At 37.5% G+C, this 15,772-nt stretch overlaps 1 protein-coding gene across 2 annotated transcripts in view; it reads left to right on the top strand.

Moving 5' to 3' along the window:
• LOC112163012 (A-kinase anchor protein 2) overlaps positions 1 to 15,772 on the top strand; it is an 89,603-nt gene that overhangs the window by 5,320 nt on the left and 68,511 nt on the right. For both annotated transcript variants that reach the window (XM_024299086.2, XM_024299087.2), the window contains exon 2: positions 6,930 to 6,981. In XM_024299086.2, coding sequence (XP_024154854.1) covers positions 6,930 to 6,981 — 52 coding nt within the window. The remainder of the gene's footprint in view (positions 1 to 6,929; positions 6,982 to 15,772) is intronic.

Here is a 15,772-nt window from a genome sequence, read left to right as displayed (position 1 = left end):
CTTTTTAAAAATAAATATGAATAAAAACACACAGGGATAGTATTCCAGAATAAATCAACTTAAATGACTTTTAACAATTTGCTCTTCATATGAATTTAGTCTGTCAAAATTATACAAGTTAGAAATAAAGTAAATATTAAAAGAAAAAACGTTCAAATTGCTTTACTTGTATGTCATTTTATATACAAAATTAAACTTATACATTTTATAAATATCCCAAAAGGTTTTGCTCTCCATATAATATGGAGAGCAAAACCTTATATAACCATATCCTTAATAATAATAGAGGTACCCCAAGGGCCGGATCTGGCCCCCAGGCGTCGACTTTGACACTTATGATCTAGATATTAGGAAACTGTTTTTAATATCAGTCCTTATTCCTTTCCTCTTGACAATAAAAAAACTTCTTTTCAGACAAAAATCTCACATTTTACTTTCATTTTTGGCTACATTTTAAGTATCTTATTGTAAAGTTCAATAAATGTTCAAAAGTTATTATTTTGTAAGCAAAAATTTAGATTTATATTCTATGAATAAGTGCTAGGAGTAAACTTAATGAGGGTTTTTAGGATGGACCAACTTGACTGTATCATTTTGTTTTAAAATGAGTCATTTATTACGCTAGTTTGTAGTTACTGTAATCAAAATAAACTATAATTAGGAACATAAAGACTTGAAAAACAAATAACTTGCTTAAAACTAGCTAAAATACTTTTTTTTAAATTGGGCTGTATAACATTTTATTTGTTTGCTTTTCTTGAACTCCTTGTTTCTAGATTAGGATATATTATTTCCAGAGTTCTTGTTAAGTCAAGATGCTGTATGGACAGATCATTCTGGTGAATTTCTTCTCAAGATTATTGTTCTTTTTTTTTTAACTCTACCTCTTTTTGTGGAATAATCACTTATAATTCACATGTTCAATTAGAGCATGAAGAACAAGCTTGAAAACCTGCATCCAGCTCAGCCGTCAGAGCTAAACACCAACGAGCCGCTTTGGGAAGAACTGGGGAGACAAATGAAGCGGAGCAAACATACAAGCGTCAGGAATTTATGGGAAATTCCACAACATACTTGTGGAACTTTCTCATAAATATTAGCTTTCCACTGCAGAAGGAGTGGGTCCAGCTTTTATACAACATGACAGATCAGCCAGAACTTTGACTTTATAAATCAATAAAATCATTTTCTTTTTTTAATGCTATTTTTTTTTATTATTTCATAGTACATTAAGATGTTAAAGTGAGAAAAATATGTACTCTAGAAATACAAGAAGTTAAATGTGTTGACTGATTGACACTTTTTAAAATCTTCATTACATCCATTCCAAAACTCAAACCCTAAATACAGTATTCCTTTGTATTTGTATGTTCAGCTGGATTCATCTAAACTCCTGAACCTCTTAAACTGTATTTATCTTTTGAATGTATGGATTTGAATTACTTCTAATTAAATGTTATACATCCCAATAATAAGTATTTCTTTGCTAGTTCTAAGCAAAAGGTTTGCCATTTTTGAGCTTGTATGTCCTAATTGTAGTTATTTAAAAAAACATTATTGAAATTGAATAAAAAGTTACAATGCAATTTGAGTTTTATGGAGTCTTTAACCCAGTTTTTCTATTGTTGAGACTTTGGAGCAAAAATGATTTAGACTCATTTTTTTAATACAAATGTTAATTTTAAATCTTAGTAATTATTTTGGCAAAAAAAAATCACATTTGTGCTCATTTTGAGAAAAGCTTTGAAAGGTGTAGATTAAGGAGAAATGAAAACAACTTCAAGGTTTTAAATATGTGCAATTTTCAATCCCCAAGACAAACAGTATTTGAGAGAAAAGAAAAAATCTATTATGGTGGCATTTTCTTAACCTGCTTGATCTCTTTTGGGGTCATGGCGTTGCTGGAGCCTATCCCAGCCGGGGTACACAGCAGACAGGTCGCGAGTCTGTTGCAGGACCAAACAACCACACAATCACACCTAGAAACAATATAAGTGAAGCACGTTTTTGGGAGGAAGCCGGGGAGAACTCCGGGCCTCGAGGGCCGCTGTGTCTGCATGATTTTCAGAAACATGTCTATGACCCATACCGTAAAACATTCTCAACATTTTATAGCTGACACATGGAGACTTCATCCACACACCACTATAGCTCAGTGTGAACAGGTTTAGATGCACATAAAGATTTGAACCTTTAAAATAAAAGTCCAGTCCACATGCTGGAGTCATGTGTGAGTCTCTGTCTTTGGAGAACGCCATAAAAGCCACTCACACACAACTGCATGTGCAGTTGGTCTGACTAACCTTTTTGTCCATATTTGCTCATATATTTGCTCATTCACTCAGCCTCCTACTCACACTTAGCATGTTGCTCCATTTCTATATTTGTGTGTGCGTCTTCCTGCCTCTGGATCCACATCTGGAGGCCATTACCTCTGCTGTGGGATAGGGGGGCGGGGTGGAGGCTGGACTGGCTGCGTGGTGAGGTCATCGCGGCGCTGCGGCCATGCGGAGGAACAATGATGCTGTTGTCTTCAGTGACGAACAGCCAGCCTGGCTGATGCCTGAGCGGAGAGCTGGAAGGGGCGGAGCCTTCGGGGTTATGAAGGACAGAGGAAGAAAACGAACATGAACATTTGTTGACGCACACTTTAAAAGTTAAAACACCCGTTTGAGCAACCAGGATAGAAGCTTCAATCTGGCATAAATTTGATTCTTATGTGTTTGGTTACAAAGAAAATATGGACTCAAAATCGATATCAGGGCTTATTTTTGCAAGCATCTATGAGTCGTACTTTTATTTGGAATTATTCCTGGGTTGAAAAAAGAAATCAATTAAAGTGCATTTTGATAAAATTGACAAGTTAAGAGAGAAAACATTGAAAAATAAGTAAAAAATATAAAAAAAAATTGACAGCAGTTAAACGGCAGTTAGGCACAATGTGTTGGTATAATCTATAGTGAAAATTATTGATCCGATTTAACACCAAATAATCCCAAAAGAGATATTTTCACCATAACTTTACCTCAAAAGGAAAGTAAAAAAAGAACAAAATTAATAAAAAAAAATAAAAATTCTGTTTAACTATGAGATTTTTAAATTTGAGATTTTTTTTTCTTTTATCGGCAGCTGTGAACTATGACGGAGTATTAGATAACTTTTTTTTTTTTTTTATTACGACTTTATTTCTCCTAAATTTACGAGAAAAAAGTTGAAACTGTTTAATTCCAAGAATGAAGTCGTATATTTATGACCTTAAAAGTCATAGGCTAAATTTACGACTTTTACGAGTTTTAATCTTGTAAATTTGAGACATTGACTAAAAATTTGTAATATTATTATTTTTATTTATTTTTTTCTGTTGTAGTGAACACCACAAATAAAAAAGTAAAAGTTTTAGTTCTTTAAACTTTGATTTTATTGGGATGTGGGGCTGAGTGGGGGCTGAGTCACAGCACCCACTGCCTGCTAAAAACACACTCTGATGCATTTTTCTCATGATGGAGAACATATATAAAGAAAATTAAGATTATAATGGTATTCATAAGTATTTATTTATTAAAATCGCTTTAAATCAGGAGCAGATGAAAAAATGCTGCTGTATTTGTCACATCCCAAGAGTCCCACCTACAACTCAGAGAGAAAATTCTAAATAACTGCTGCCCCTTTGCAGAAACTGCAAAATAGAAAAAGACAGCTTTTCTTTGTGCCATTTTGGGCACAAAAAAAAAACCAAATTAATGATAATTAAACTGGCAGCTGTGAACACCACAACCAAAAGAAACAACTTTCATCTCTCTAGGCTTTGATTTTATTGGGATTTGGGAGTGGCCAAACCGCAACACCCTCTGCTTGCTAAAAAAAAAAAAAAAAATTAAAATGTGCATCAGAATTGTTTTAAGGATTTGTTAGTTGTGTTTTTGCAAAATATGGGGAAGTTGGTATTAGTGATTCAATTATGCAGGATAAATACACAAATGTTTAGAGTTTAAAACATGAAATGTGGATGTGGAAAAAAATATCATTAGAAAGTCAAGACAAACCCCAATTAAAAACAGGAGCTTTCCCTTTATAAAGGTGCTTTCCACAGAAAGAAATAGATCTGTAGGTTAAAGACAAACGATAATATGAACTCAAAAACGGACACGAAATGTTGGGGAATAAGTGAAAAACAATAGAACTGAAACATGCTAATGAAAAAAAAAAGATTTTGCTCCTATTTTTAGTTATCCCTTCTTTTAAATACAACATAGCTTTCTTATTTTATGAAAATGATGTTTACAACATTATACATAGAAACAAAGAATAAAAGAAAGAAAGATAGAAATAGATGAGTCTCAAAAGTCAATTTGTGATCATCGTACAATTCAGAGCTTTAAAAATCTCCTTTTCACACAGTTTTTCTTTTTTGTCGTTGACGAATGGAGGAGCAGTTGTGTGTTTGCACAACTTTTTGAAGTGTGTGTTACATGCTTGTGTTTTCCCAGGAGTGAGCCAGGCCTGTATCTCCTTATAAGGATGTTGGCTTGAAGAAGGGAAGATGGAGGAAAAAAAGGCCCATAGATGAAATGAGAGGGGGGATGTTTTACATAAAGGAATATTTAAAAAGTGGGGCAGGTGGAAGAGAGTGGGCGAGGAAATGAGGAAGAGGACAGCAAAATGAAACAGACCCTAAAAAACTGAAGAAATCTTTCAGGTTATTTTTTCTACTCCCCACACAAACCCCAAATTCTTTTCTTTTTTGCCTCTGAAGATGGACATTTTAATGCCAGTTTTTAGGGGAAAAAAACACCCAATGTGGAAACGTGGAGCTGAATTAAAGCCAGGAGAGTCTGCTGCAGGCCTGCCTCTGTGCGGGTGGCACCAGAAATAACCCAGAAGAAGTTCACTAAGAGAACTTTCAAATCAGATGTGCTCATGCAGACTTTGGCTGTGTCCGAATTCCTTCCCTGTGCACTATATAGTGCATTCACCATTTTGTAGAGCAGTTCCAATGTCCAGTGCACTAGAAATTTCCTAGAAGTCTGCAAAACCCAGTGTGCATCAATGCTCACTAGATTAGGAAATATAGACCACAATGGAATGCAGTCAAACATTTTGGGGGAAAAAAAAAATGTAAGTTTTTGATAAGCTATCCACATTTTCATCATAAGAATACAGTGGAGTCACAAATAGACATTCATGAAATGTTTGCATTGATTCGATTTTGTGAAATCGGTGATGTCATATCCAGCGTTAAAAAAAACAAAACAAAAGTAGTGAGCATGGTGTGTGAGTTTTTTAGTAGTTAGGAATTTGGACATAGCTTTAGTCAGTAAGTTCTTCTTAAGCTACTTTCACAACCACGCCTGGTTCACACCAGACGCAGAAGTGCTGCGAAGAAGTGTGCGCGCAAATCTTTCCCCAGTGTTTTTCTTTTGAGATACATTCACACCAGTCACATCAACTCGCGCTCAAGCAGCCCCTTTCAATAAAAAGTACACGCTTTAATCTGTATCTCGAGCTTCCGTGTCCAGAACTCTCACATTTGATACAAAAGTTTTTAAGTCCAATCGCAGCTTCTACCTACAAAACCGGCATTCTTGATGCCAAATCGCAAAAGCGCTGAAATGTGACCAATATGGAACTTGGATTTGGTACTAACGGGTGGGTAGCATTTTGTGAACATGATCACGAAGAAGAAATTAATATTTAACTTTCTGTGCCCGGCTGGAATTACAAAACACCAAGTCTGTCAGATATTGCAAAAGAGCCGTGAAAGAAAAAACTGGAGCAACATTTGCAGGATTTGACTTCTGGCTCCAACTGTAGACGGTGGACAAACGCTAGTGAACAAACAGTAAAAAACAAAAGAAGAAGAAGCCGCTCCCTGCCACGCCCTGTTTGTCTGGTGTGTGAACACTACCACCATGTATTGTGTGTTCTTGAACATTCACACATGTCTGGTGTGAATGTAGCTTTACAGCTCTATTCCTAAATATAAATGATTGGCCCTTCTGTGAGTAAAGAAGGATGCAGCTCATACGTCACAACCAAATCTGAGTCCCTGATTGGTCAAAGTTGAACTTGGTTTAAATTGCATTAAATGGACATGTGTTTTCCCTGAAAAAAAGTATAAAAACTTGTGTTGTGTCACGTAAATGTGATCATTTTGAACGTGGAAAAAACATTAACATAGACTTTTCATTGAAAGTGGTTGAACGTACATTTCAGAGGGTGGTTGGTGTGAATGTACATTCAAACTGCCACCACTACAACTCAACTCTGGTGAAGCTCTTTTATTTACATTATGCGTTTTTAAAAAAGCTCATTCATTCATATCCACTCCTGTCCTCTTAAAAGAAAGATTAGCATGTTTTGATCTGCAGATTTAGCTCATTTCCAAGCAGTTCTAACACTAAAGACAAAGTTCTGCGAAAGGACTCGTTTTTTTTTTTTTTTTTAGATTTTTCCCCGCTCCTCTGGAGTGCCTCCACCTCCTTCAGTCCTCAGATATGACAAATTACACCCCTGCTCCAGTTCTCCTTACTTCTGCAATTTTTATTTTGCTCTTCCTCTTTCTGCTCAATTCCTCCTTCCTTCTCCCTCAGCTGCTCCTCCCAGCTGTTGAAGCGCACATGGCTCATGCCTAAAGAAGGGAGGGAGGGGACAAATGGGAGGAGAGTGGAGGAGAGCCTAAAGGAAAAAAAGTGGGTGACAAACAGAGAGGGCAGAAAATGCGGAGTGCCGGGTGTGAGCCACATGGCCACTGAGTGAGAGGTCCCTGCTTCCTGCTGCCGCTCCGGTTGGATTATTGGAGAAGGACCTCCTTTGGATACTTCTCGCCCCCTCTACCCTCTGCCTCCCTCCCTTCTCGCGTCTCCTGCTGAGGGTCCTCCGTCTTTCCAAATCTCACCTCGTCTTCTCCTCTCGCCTCCCTCTCCCCTCAGGATGTCGTGTGAGGAGGCTCAGCTCCACAAAGAGCGGCTGCAGGCCTTGGCGGTAAGTCGGCCGGTTTGCACTGTCTGTTTTTCACCCCTTTATCTGCATCTTTGGCCTTCTGTCTGTTTGTTTTGCTGTCAGTGTTGTGTCACCTTGACTTCATCCTTCAGTCATTTTAAAGGGAAAATCTCACCTCCTGCACCTCAGAATTCCCACAGTTTTCTCAGTGCTCCACTATTCCATCATTTCTTTAAAAAAAACCAACTTTTTTTGTTATTGACTCATAAAGGTGAATGACATAAAGGTCAAATCAATGTTTTAAACCAAAGTTAAACAAATGTGCACAAAATTTCCTGTAGAGTTTCGACATCCATTCTGATGACAAATCAACTCCACTGGCAGCGAAGTCCACAAAGTCTGACATGTCAGTGTTTCACTGCCACCACGCTCTCTTCTAACCAAATGTCATCCTCCTGCAGGCACACAGTAAAGTGAAATATGCTGCATAAAATACTTTTCAGAAGTGGCTTTCTTGATGAGGCTTGCCAGCTTGATGGAACACTTCCACATGTTTTCCTCACATGCAACAAAGCGTCTTCTTGTTTGTCCGTCACTCCTTCACCAGCCGACTTCCACATCTTTGTTTCGGTGGAAAAAGATTGCTCTGAGGGTCAGGGGAAGAGTGGGAGCGGCGTTTTTCCCCCTGTCAGGGTGGAATCTGAACAAGAGTTCGACTCGGCGCAGATAAGACTTCCCAGCAACTGTTGCACCGTGCTTTCACCGGCCGGAACTAAATTTGGCGCCAGTGACGAACCCCAGCATACCGCAAACGCACACTCCCGCGGCTCGTACGGCGGCTCGTGTGTGGCGGGGCTGTAGGGGGGGTAACTTTAGCAGATGGTGGAAGTATTTTGGCCACGTTGGAACATGGCAGCCACACCAGGCTGCATGTTCCTAAAACAGTTTAGGGTCTGCAGGCGTAAAGTTGTCACCGTCTGAAGACAGAAAACAGAAGATTTCCTGTAGATTTAAGTTTCTCATAAAGAAGCTTCGATTTGGTTCAAGTGAAAATTCACAGCAGAGCATTTCCCAATAAGAATGCTGTTAACCCCTTCATTACCTGCTCAGCCACTGAGTTTGGCAGATTTGACATCTGGGTGAAATCAGCTTGGAGCCTCTTTTGTCTGAAACATCTGTCTTGTCTAAGTGAAGCTTGTTAACACTATATTAGATACTATAGAAGCACTAATGACTTTCAGCCCCGAACTGCTCCAAACAACAAGGAATTACTATCTCGCTTTAATATTAGTACAGTTTAATTTAGTAGTACTAAGATTTCTCTAAAGTACAAACATGGACTGAATGAAAAGTCAGGAAAACTGTAAAAAGTGAGTTGGGTTTTTTTGTGTTGTTAAAAATTGTGTTTTTAGTATATTCTTGTGGTATTTTTCTCATGACAGAGGATATATTTAGGGGAAATTAAGCTTACAATTGCATTTTTGAATATTTCTTTGTTCAAATTGTTGTGTATCAGGAGCACAACAAAATGCAGTTTGAAAAAGCTACAGTTGACAGGCTACAAGCTCTCTCCACTTGTAGTCGGGCATCTGGCTCAAAACTGTGGAGCTGGATAGCTTCAATGTTACTCGCCCCAGTAATATTAGGCTGGACGTGTGGGAGGCTGTGATCTAGCAGGAGAGATAAACACATGGGTGATGGGAAGTGGGGCGGACTGTGGTAATGATACCACCAACAGAGGTGAAATTGCTGCTCTGTATAAAGTAAAGAAGTTGACACATGCAAAAAGTATTTAAATATATAATTATAAAGCCTTAAAAAATATTAAAAGTGTTTATAGAGTAAAATAAAATATTACCTAATACATTTTTTGGGACTTAATCCACTAAGTCTTAACACTTCATAACACTTTGGTATTTTTTTGTTCCAAAGCTAATTTTTTGCTGGTGTCTTAGTACATCTCTGTAGAGAAACTGGGGGTTGATAAAGAAAAAAAGGCATAATGAATATCAAATAAAACAGGTAAAGATGCTTTTCCATATTTGTATTTTTTTTATTCATTACAAAATTTTATTTAGATCAAATTTTTGTCCTCATCTGTATTCAAATGTTACGCTTATTTAATATCAAATTGGCCTTACTGTTTACTTTGTTAACTGTTTAAATTATCGTCACTTTATATATATCTACTGTTTTTTTTCTTTTTAAAATTTCATTATTTTTAACATTTTGTTACAGTTTTTTGTTCTTTTTTTGTCACACTTCCATTATCCTTAAGTGAGAAACGCACAATCACGATTATTCTGCTCAGATCTCCAGCTGACACATTAATGATCGCATCAATAATTGACAGGCTGAGATTTCTGTGTCATCGCCATTAACGTCTGCACTCATGAATATTTCATAAAATCTTAAGCCAAACTGGAAAATATTTTATAAAACCGGAATATACAGTTGAAAAAAATGAAAAAAGCCTGTTTGAGTGTCTTTTACACATCAGGACCAAAACCAAAATTATTTCACTTTACAGAGACAACTCTGAGACAGTTTTCTGAGACAGTTTTGTGCCAAATCATGACCGTCAGGTGGCGGGCAGCTGTCATTGTTCTGTTCATTTCTGCAGTGATGGACAAGTCTGTGCTCTAAGTGAGTCATGAATAAAACATGACCTCTAAGGTCAGTCTGCTTTAAAACTGCTCCAGAAATGACAAAGCATTTTAAAATTGATTCTTTTCTGCACGATTTGTGGTACCATTAAAAAAACTTTTTGATAATTTAGATAATTTGGTTTGTCTCTCAAACATGAATACTTGTAAAGAACTTCAGCGATTAGCAACATCCCTCCTTTTTCCAGATTTTCATCTACATGTTCAAATTAGTGTGCTGAAACTTTATATTTAAGTGGTGCTGTTCATATAAAAGTTGTTGGGTGTGTTTTAATAAATTACATCACTTGTGGCTTCATTTAAAAAAAAATGAAGCTAGACAATTGACTATAGACAAGGTTTCCAAAAGTCTTAGACAGAAGAGCAGACAAATGTCCACGTTTCCATGGTTACTAATTGTCTAGATTAGAAAATAGTCATGATGTCATGTTTTTAAATCCAGACCTGCAATTGGTGTAAAAGTACTGTATAATTACAGCAGTAACAGACCGAGCACGCTCAGGGTTCCCCCAAAAGCTGTGTTTTGTGTGTTCAGATGTGTGTTACTCCATAGCCTCGCATTAGCTCAAGCAGCAGCCAGAGAATGGCGAGTGTCTCTTCCTGCTAAATTACTGTCTTCCAGGAGGCCTCCAGACCACAAGCAGCATGGCAGAGTACACACAGCAGCATGTGTGTGCGCGTTCACAGACCCCTCTGTCATGTCCATGATGTTTGCATACATGACCTCAGCTCCGCGGACTCTAGCCATCCCCCAAAAATCACACAAGTGATCCAAGATGGCGACCGGTCTGAGTTAAATAACTCCAGAAGGAGCGAGGAAATGTTTTATTTCTGTTGCTCTTTGTTTCTGCACTCAGAGTTGTGTTTAAAGGAGATGTGAAATGTTGGAGGGAGGCTGTATGGCATTTGCAGAAGTTTGGGATTGTGGCATGCGGTGAAGGGCCATGGGTAATAGGCTGCACTAAAATAGGGGGGGCTGGGCTCCCAGCAGGCATTTACTGCTTTAGTTTCTGCTGTTTACTGCTTAAAGTTCAGCCAAGAAAAAGAAGCAATGAACTGCAGAAAAATGATCAACCAAACTTGCATTCAAGTCAACATTTTCCAAGTTTCACCTCATGTTCCCCGGATTTGGCAAATGTTTTAATTGTACGACTACCATATTTTCTGCAATATATGATGATTGTATGGCATACTGTTAATGAATGGTCTACTTTGGAACTCATGTCATATCGATCATAACACTTAAGATAAGCAAAAGAGTTAGAGATGAGTCTAACAGTAAACAGATTTTATAAAATACGTTCACAGTTACTCTGAAACTTGTTTGTAACATGCTGCGACTTAGTCATGGTATTGAGTTTACAATACCTGTTACTCCCAACCTTGTTAACAACAAGAACAAAACTGACTGATCCAGCTAAAATACATTTTGTGATAATAATGTGTAAATAAAAACTGCAAAGCATTAGCCGTGTTAGTGTTTTCACAATACAAATGACTCCAGACCTTGTTCACCAAATGTAAAAAAACAACTGATACTGCTGAAACAAGCTACTGTGGCTACGCTAACTCCTAACATCTTAATAACATATGAAAATACACAGTCTAACATTGCTACATGTTAGCCGCATTAGCATATTCACAACACCTGTAACTTCCAACCTTTTTTGCAACACCAAAACAAAACTGATCCTGATGAATCAAATTTTACAGTGACTATAACTCTCAACATTGCTCGCAAAAAGTAAAAAAAAAAAAAGAAAACAGACTGGTGCCACTACATGTTAGCCACGTTAGCTTTTTCACAATACCTGTAACTCTCAACCTTGTTAGTAGCACATGTGAAAAAAAAAAACGAAAACGAAAAACAAACACAGTCCGAAGCTGTCCTTTGAAGTGCAGGAAAAATGGTACAAAAAGAAGTTGATAATTTATCAATGCATACAGAATTCAGAAAAAAAAAAAACATAGTACAAGTATTGATTATAAGCCCATAATAATTCTGGATTTCTTTTTCCAACAGGAACTAAAATGTTCATTTCGTTGAGTGATTCAAAATGTTCCTTCTCCAGTTGTATTAGTAGTCATTAATGTTTCACACTGCTATGAATCCTGACCAATCGTTTGTTTTGTTATGATATCTGTGACACAGTGAAAAAATAAAGTGGGTGTGCTCAACATTCTCTCGGAAATAGCGCCCTGACATTGAATATTTGGCACAGTTAGCGCTGTCAGCTCCAAACTGAGCAAACTGTGGGTTGCAGGAGGCTGATGGGAGGCCTCACGAAACCTTTTTTTATGGTCTTTAGTTTACGGGGGAGGATAGTTTGCTAGGGGCAAATTCATTTAGAAAAGGAAGAGGGAGTGTGTCTAGCTGAGTTGTAAGAGGTCTGCCGCACAGCAGGCGTTACATGCCCTCTAAAATTAGCAGCAGCTGCCCTGAACCTACTGGACATTGTGGTATGCGTGTGCGTGCGTGTGTGTTTGTATGTGCATGTGTGTGTTTGCCTCCCTGCGTAATTGAGTTGAGCTTCGCAGGGACGTGCAAGGCTGGAATGCAGCTTCAGTGGACACTGCTACTTTTGGAATTATTTTAATCACATCTGAGCTTTAATCAAATAATAACTAGTGCAGCTATGGGAGTCAGGCTTTGAGATATGAACATGCAACATCAGTTATTCTGGTTTTGCATTCACTTGTCAATGCATGTAAAAAGAATGCAGCCATTTTTTTAGAATCTCTTGTATTTGTTTATATTTGTCGGGTTCATTTGAAAATTGCAGTTGTCACATTTTACCAAAATTGTTGTTTGCAATCTACTAACTTATCAGGTGAGCTCTGGGCTGCGGCTTCTCTCTATGTCATTTACATGGTGGTCGTCGGGTTAGCCTAAAAGGTTAAACTTTAGTTTCACATGACCAACGTTGATGCTTGGACTCCAGAGAATTTGTGAGGAATCTGAAGAAGGTCCATTTCAGGTCATGTGATTTAAAGACTCATGTATGGCTGCTCACTAACTGGAAGATGATCTTCACTGGGAGATTTCACTGCTGGGCGTGTTGGCATGTTCAAAATGTGCACCATCTGATCTGCTGACCTCCTCTGCGCACAATGTCAACATCAGCAGAACTTCAGTTCCCTGAAGTTCCGTCACTGTTTTACCGCAATAACATTTTCCAATCTTACTCTGGAAATGTGTAAAAATGTGTTGATATTTGGTCATTTTCTCCCTCAGTGGGACTTCCTTCATTTTTAAGCAAAAGTTTGTTCACATTTGACAGCATTAAATTCATATTCGAAACAGGAAAAATGATTAAAAACTACTAATTGGAATATTATTTAATCTTAGATGTGTTAAAGTGAAACCTTTTATTTAAAGTACAAGAACAAACTTTACCTCTCATTGTTCTCAATCCGTTTGTGGTATTTTCCCAAACATAAATACAGAAGGCTTTAAAGCAACAGTTAAAATATTTCTTTGTGAATTCTGCCTTCAAAAGACTGCAGACAGTCTTTGCGAGGGTTTCTCGAACTGCCCAAGAAAATTATTTAATCTGGCATAACTGTGAACACACATTTCAGTCTCTTTTCCCAAAAACACTAGAAAAAAAGTTATTTTAACTTCTATGTCTTTCAATCACAGTTTTAATAGTACCCCAAATTCTAGATCTTTTCTGATTGATACCACAACCTCACCTCTTATCTATCCACAACCCTGTCTTTTGATTGGCTAACTCTTCAGAAGTGTTGTCTATCCCCTCCTCCATGGACGAGAATTCAATCAGGAGGGAGGAGACTTGCTGAAGGTATCTTACTTTGAATTGTATTACAGATATTAAAAACATATTTATTTTACAAAATTAGTACAAAAGTAACCAGAACATTGTTTAAAAGAGTTATTTCTAAAGCTATGATTTCTTTAGATTTATTCAATTATTGAAAACGAACATGAATTCACTCCTTTGTTGTAAGGTAAGAAAATCTATCTGGAAAAAATAAAATTCATTTGAAAAGAAAAAAACATTTAGTAACTATTTTTTGATTAGTTCGTTGGTTAGCTTGTTTTTGTCAGATTGAAAAGTAGTCTTTTAAAAACAAAGAATCTTTGATTTAAAACTCATTATTTAAAAATGTTGTAGAAGTTGACAGTTTTCTAACTTCTCACAGGAAATCTCCAAAAGCTCAATGGTCAGTGTTTAATTAAACATCGACTTTATGTTCTATTTTGGTGTTAACAGGACATATAAAACTGTACCCGATAAAAAAAAAAATTAAAAAAAAACAGAAGCATTTTGGCCTCATGGGTCAAAGTCAAATGTCACTCATTGAATGACCTTCTTCACTTTAATCCCAAAATTCAGCCTCAATGTCCATCCGCTCAGCTGTGGGAAAAGTGATAGCTTTTGTTCAAGGACTGAGCAGCCAAACAGTGTGAGTCAGAGTGTGGGAAGTCGTGAGTGTGTCACCAAGAATGTCCACATATTTTTTTGAAGAGGTGGATTCATTCTCTGAGGGGAGAAATCGAGCTGGAGGCCATCCTGCTGCCAGTGTAGCCATGCAGGCCAGTGACTCGATTCATCCTCAGTGACTAATGCACGTCTGCTGTAAATCTACCAAACGCACACTGATTCCAACACGTGAATAGAGAAGGTATCAGTGGACAGCTCAAACAGAAAACGGAAACTCACTGCTAAAACAAAAAGATTTTTTTTTCTAGATAGAACAGGGTGTTCACTTTAATCAAGTGAAACTAAGGCATTCGAGAGAAATGATGTGAACATGCATTAAAGAAAAGTGTTGTCAAAGGCCCTTTCTATGGATTTCATGTTTGAAATGGGATGAACACCAAACAGGATCCAGTGTTTGACCAGTAATGTAATGAATCACATCTGTTAAATATTCTTTTATGCAGTGAATTATTTCCACCCTATGTCCATTCATGCCTGTGCCAGTCAGTTTATGCGTCTCTTTTTTTTTTTTTTTTGTGAATGCTTTTTTTGCGTCTGTGTGTGTGTATGCATGTGTTCCGCCCATTCCTCAACCACATATCAGCAGCAGCCTCTGACATCTGGTTGCCATACTGGTGCTTGGGCTCTATCTTCTTCACCAACCATGGGAACTGCTGCTGCACAGGCTGCTCTGATGTGTGAGTGCATGTGTGTGTGTAAAAAAGAAGGAAAAATAGGAAAATGACCTCAGCTTTTGGTGCACATGTACAGCAGCCCAAAACCAGCTCTGCAGCTTGGAAGCTCTTCTTGGTAATTCTCTGGAAAGAAATGCATTTTTTCCAATACAGGAGTAGAGGCAGCTGCGTTCGTGTGCTGCGCTGACATACGTGAAAAGTAGCTTTATTCCATGCTGGTTTTCCTCACTTTTATATGGTCAAAACCCTATTTAATTGTATATTTTCCATTTAGCAGTTAAATAAGCATTTAAATGTAATTTTATTGTTGCAAAAATTACTTTAAACTATTAGATTTTATATTCAACTTTTTCTTTTTAACAATTTACACTGATGTTGGTAAAATTAGCTACGTATTGTAAAGTTGTTACATTCTTTGTCTGCTGAACTTTTACATTTGGCACGTCATGTATATTAGGTGACAGACATGGCACAACAATAATAGTCTTTGCTTTTAGTGACTAAAAACACTATTATTGCACTTTAGGGCGTTTCGTATTTTAACCCTCTCCATCTATAAATAGTCTTGTTTCAAACTTAAGTCAGTCTGTCAGACATTATTAACTGCAGTCACAGTAATTGTAGAATTTGTCTGTAAAATGCTATACATTTGCTGCGTTAGATGTGTTAGCCACATTAGCCATGTTAGAAGCTTTAGCTACATTAGAAGTGTAGCTATCTTAGCCGTGTTAGAAATGTTAGCTGTCTTAGCCATGTTGGAAGCTTTAGCTGCGCTAGAAGTGTTAGCCACGTTAGAAGGGTTAGCTGCATTAGAAGGGTTAGCTGCATTAGAAGGGTTAGCTGCATTAGAAGGGTTAGCTGCATTAGAAGGGTTAGCTGCATTAGAGGGGTTAGCTGCATTAGAACTGTTAGCTGCAGTATAAGTGTTAGCTGTCTTAGCTGCATTAGAAGGGTTAGCTGCATTAGAACTGTTAGCTGCAGTATAAGTTGTAGCTGTCTTAGCTGCATTAGAAGTGTAACTACG

This window comes from Oryzias melastigma, linkage group LG12 (genome assembly GCF_002922805.2).
Source record: "Oryzias melastigma strain HK-1 linkage group LG12, ASM292280v2, whole genome shotgun sequence".
Classification (NCBI taxonomy): Eukaryota; Metazoa; Chordata; class Actinopteri; order Beloniformes; family Adrianichthyidae; genus Oryzias; species Oryzias melastigma.
The sequence above is the reverse complement of the archived record's forward strand: the minus strand, read 5'-3'. Positions and strand labels throughout refer to the sequence as shown.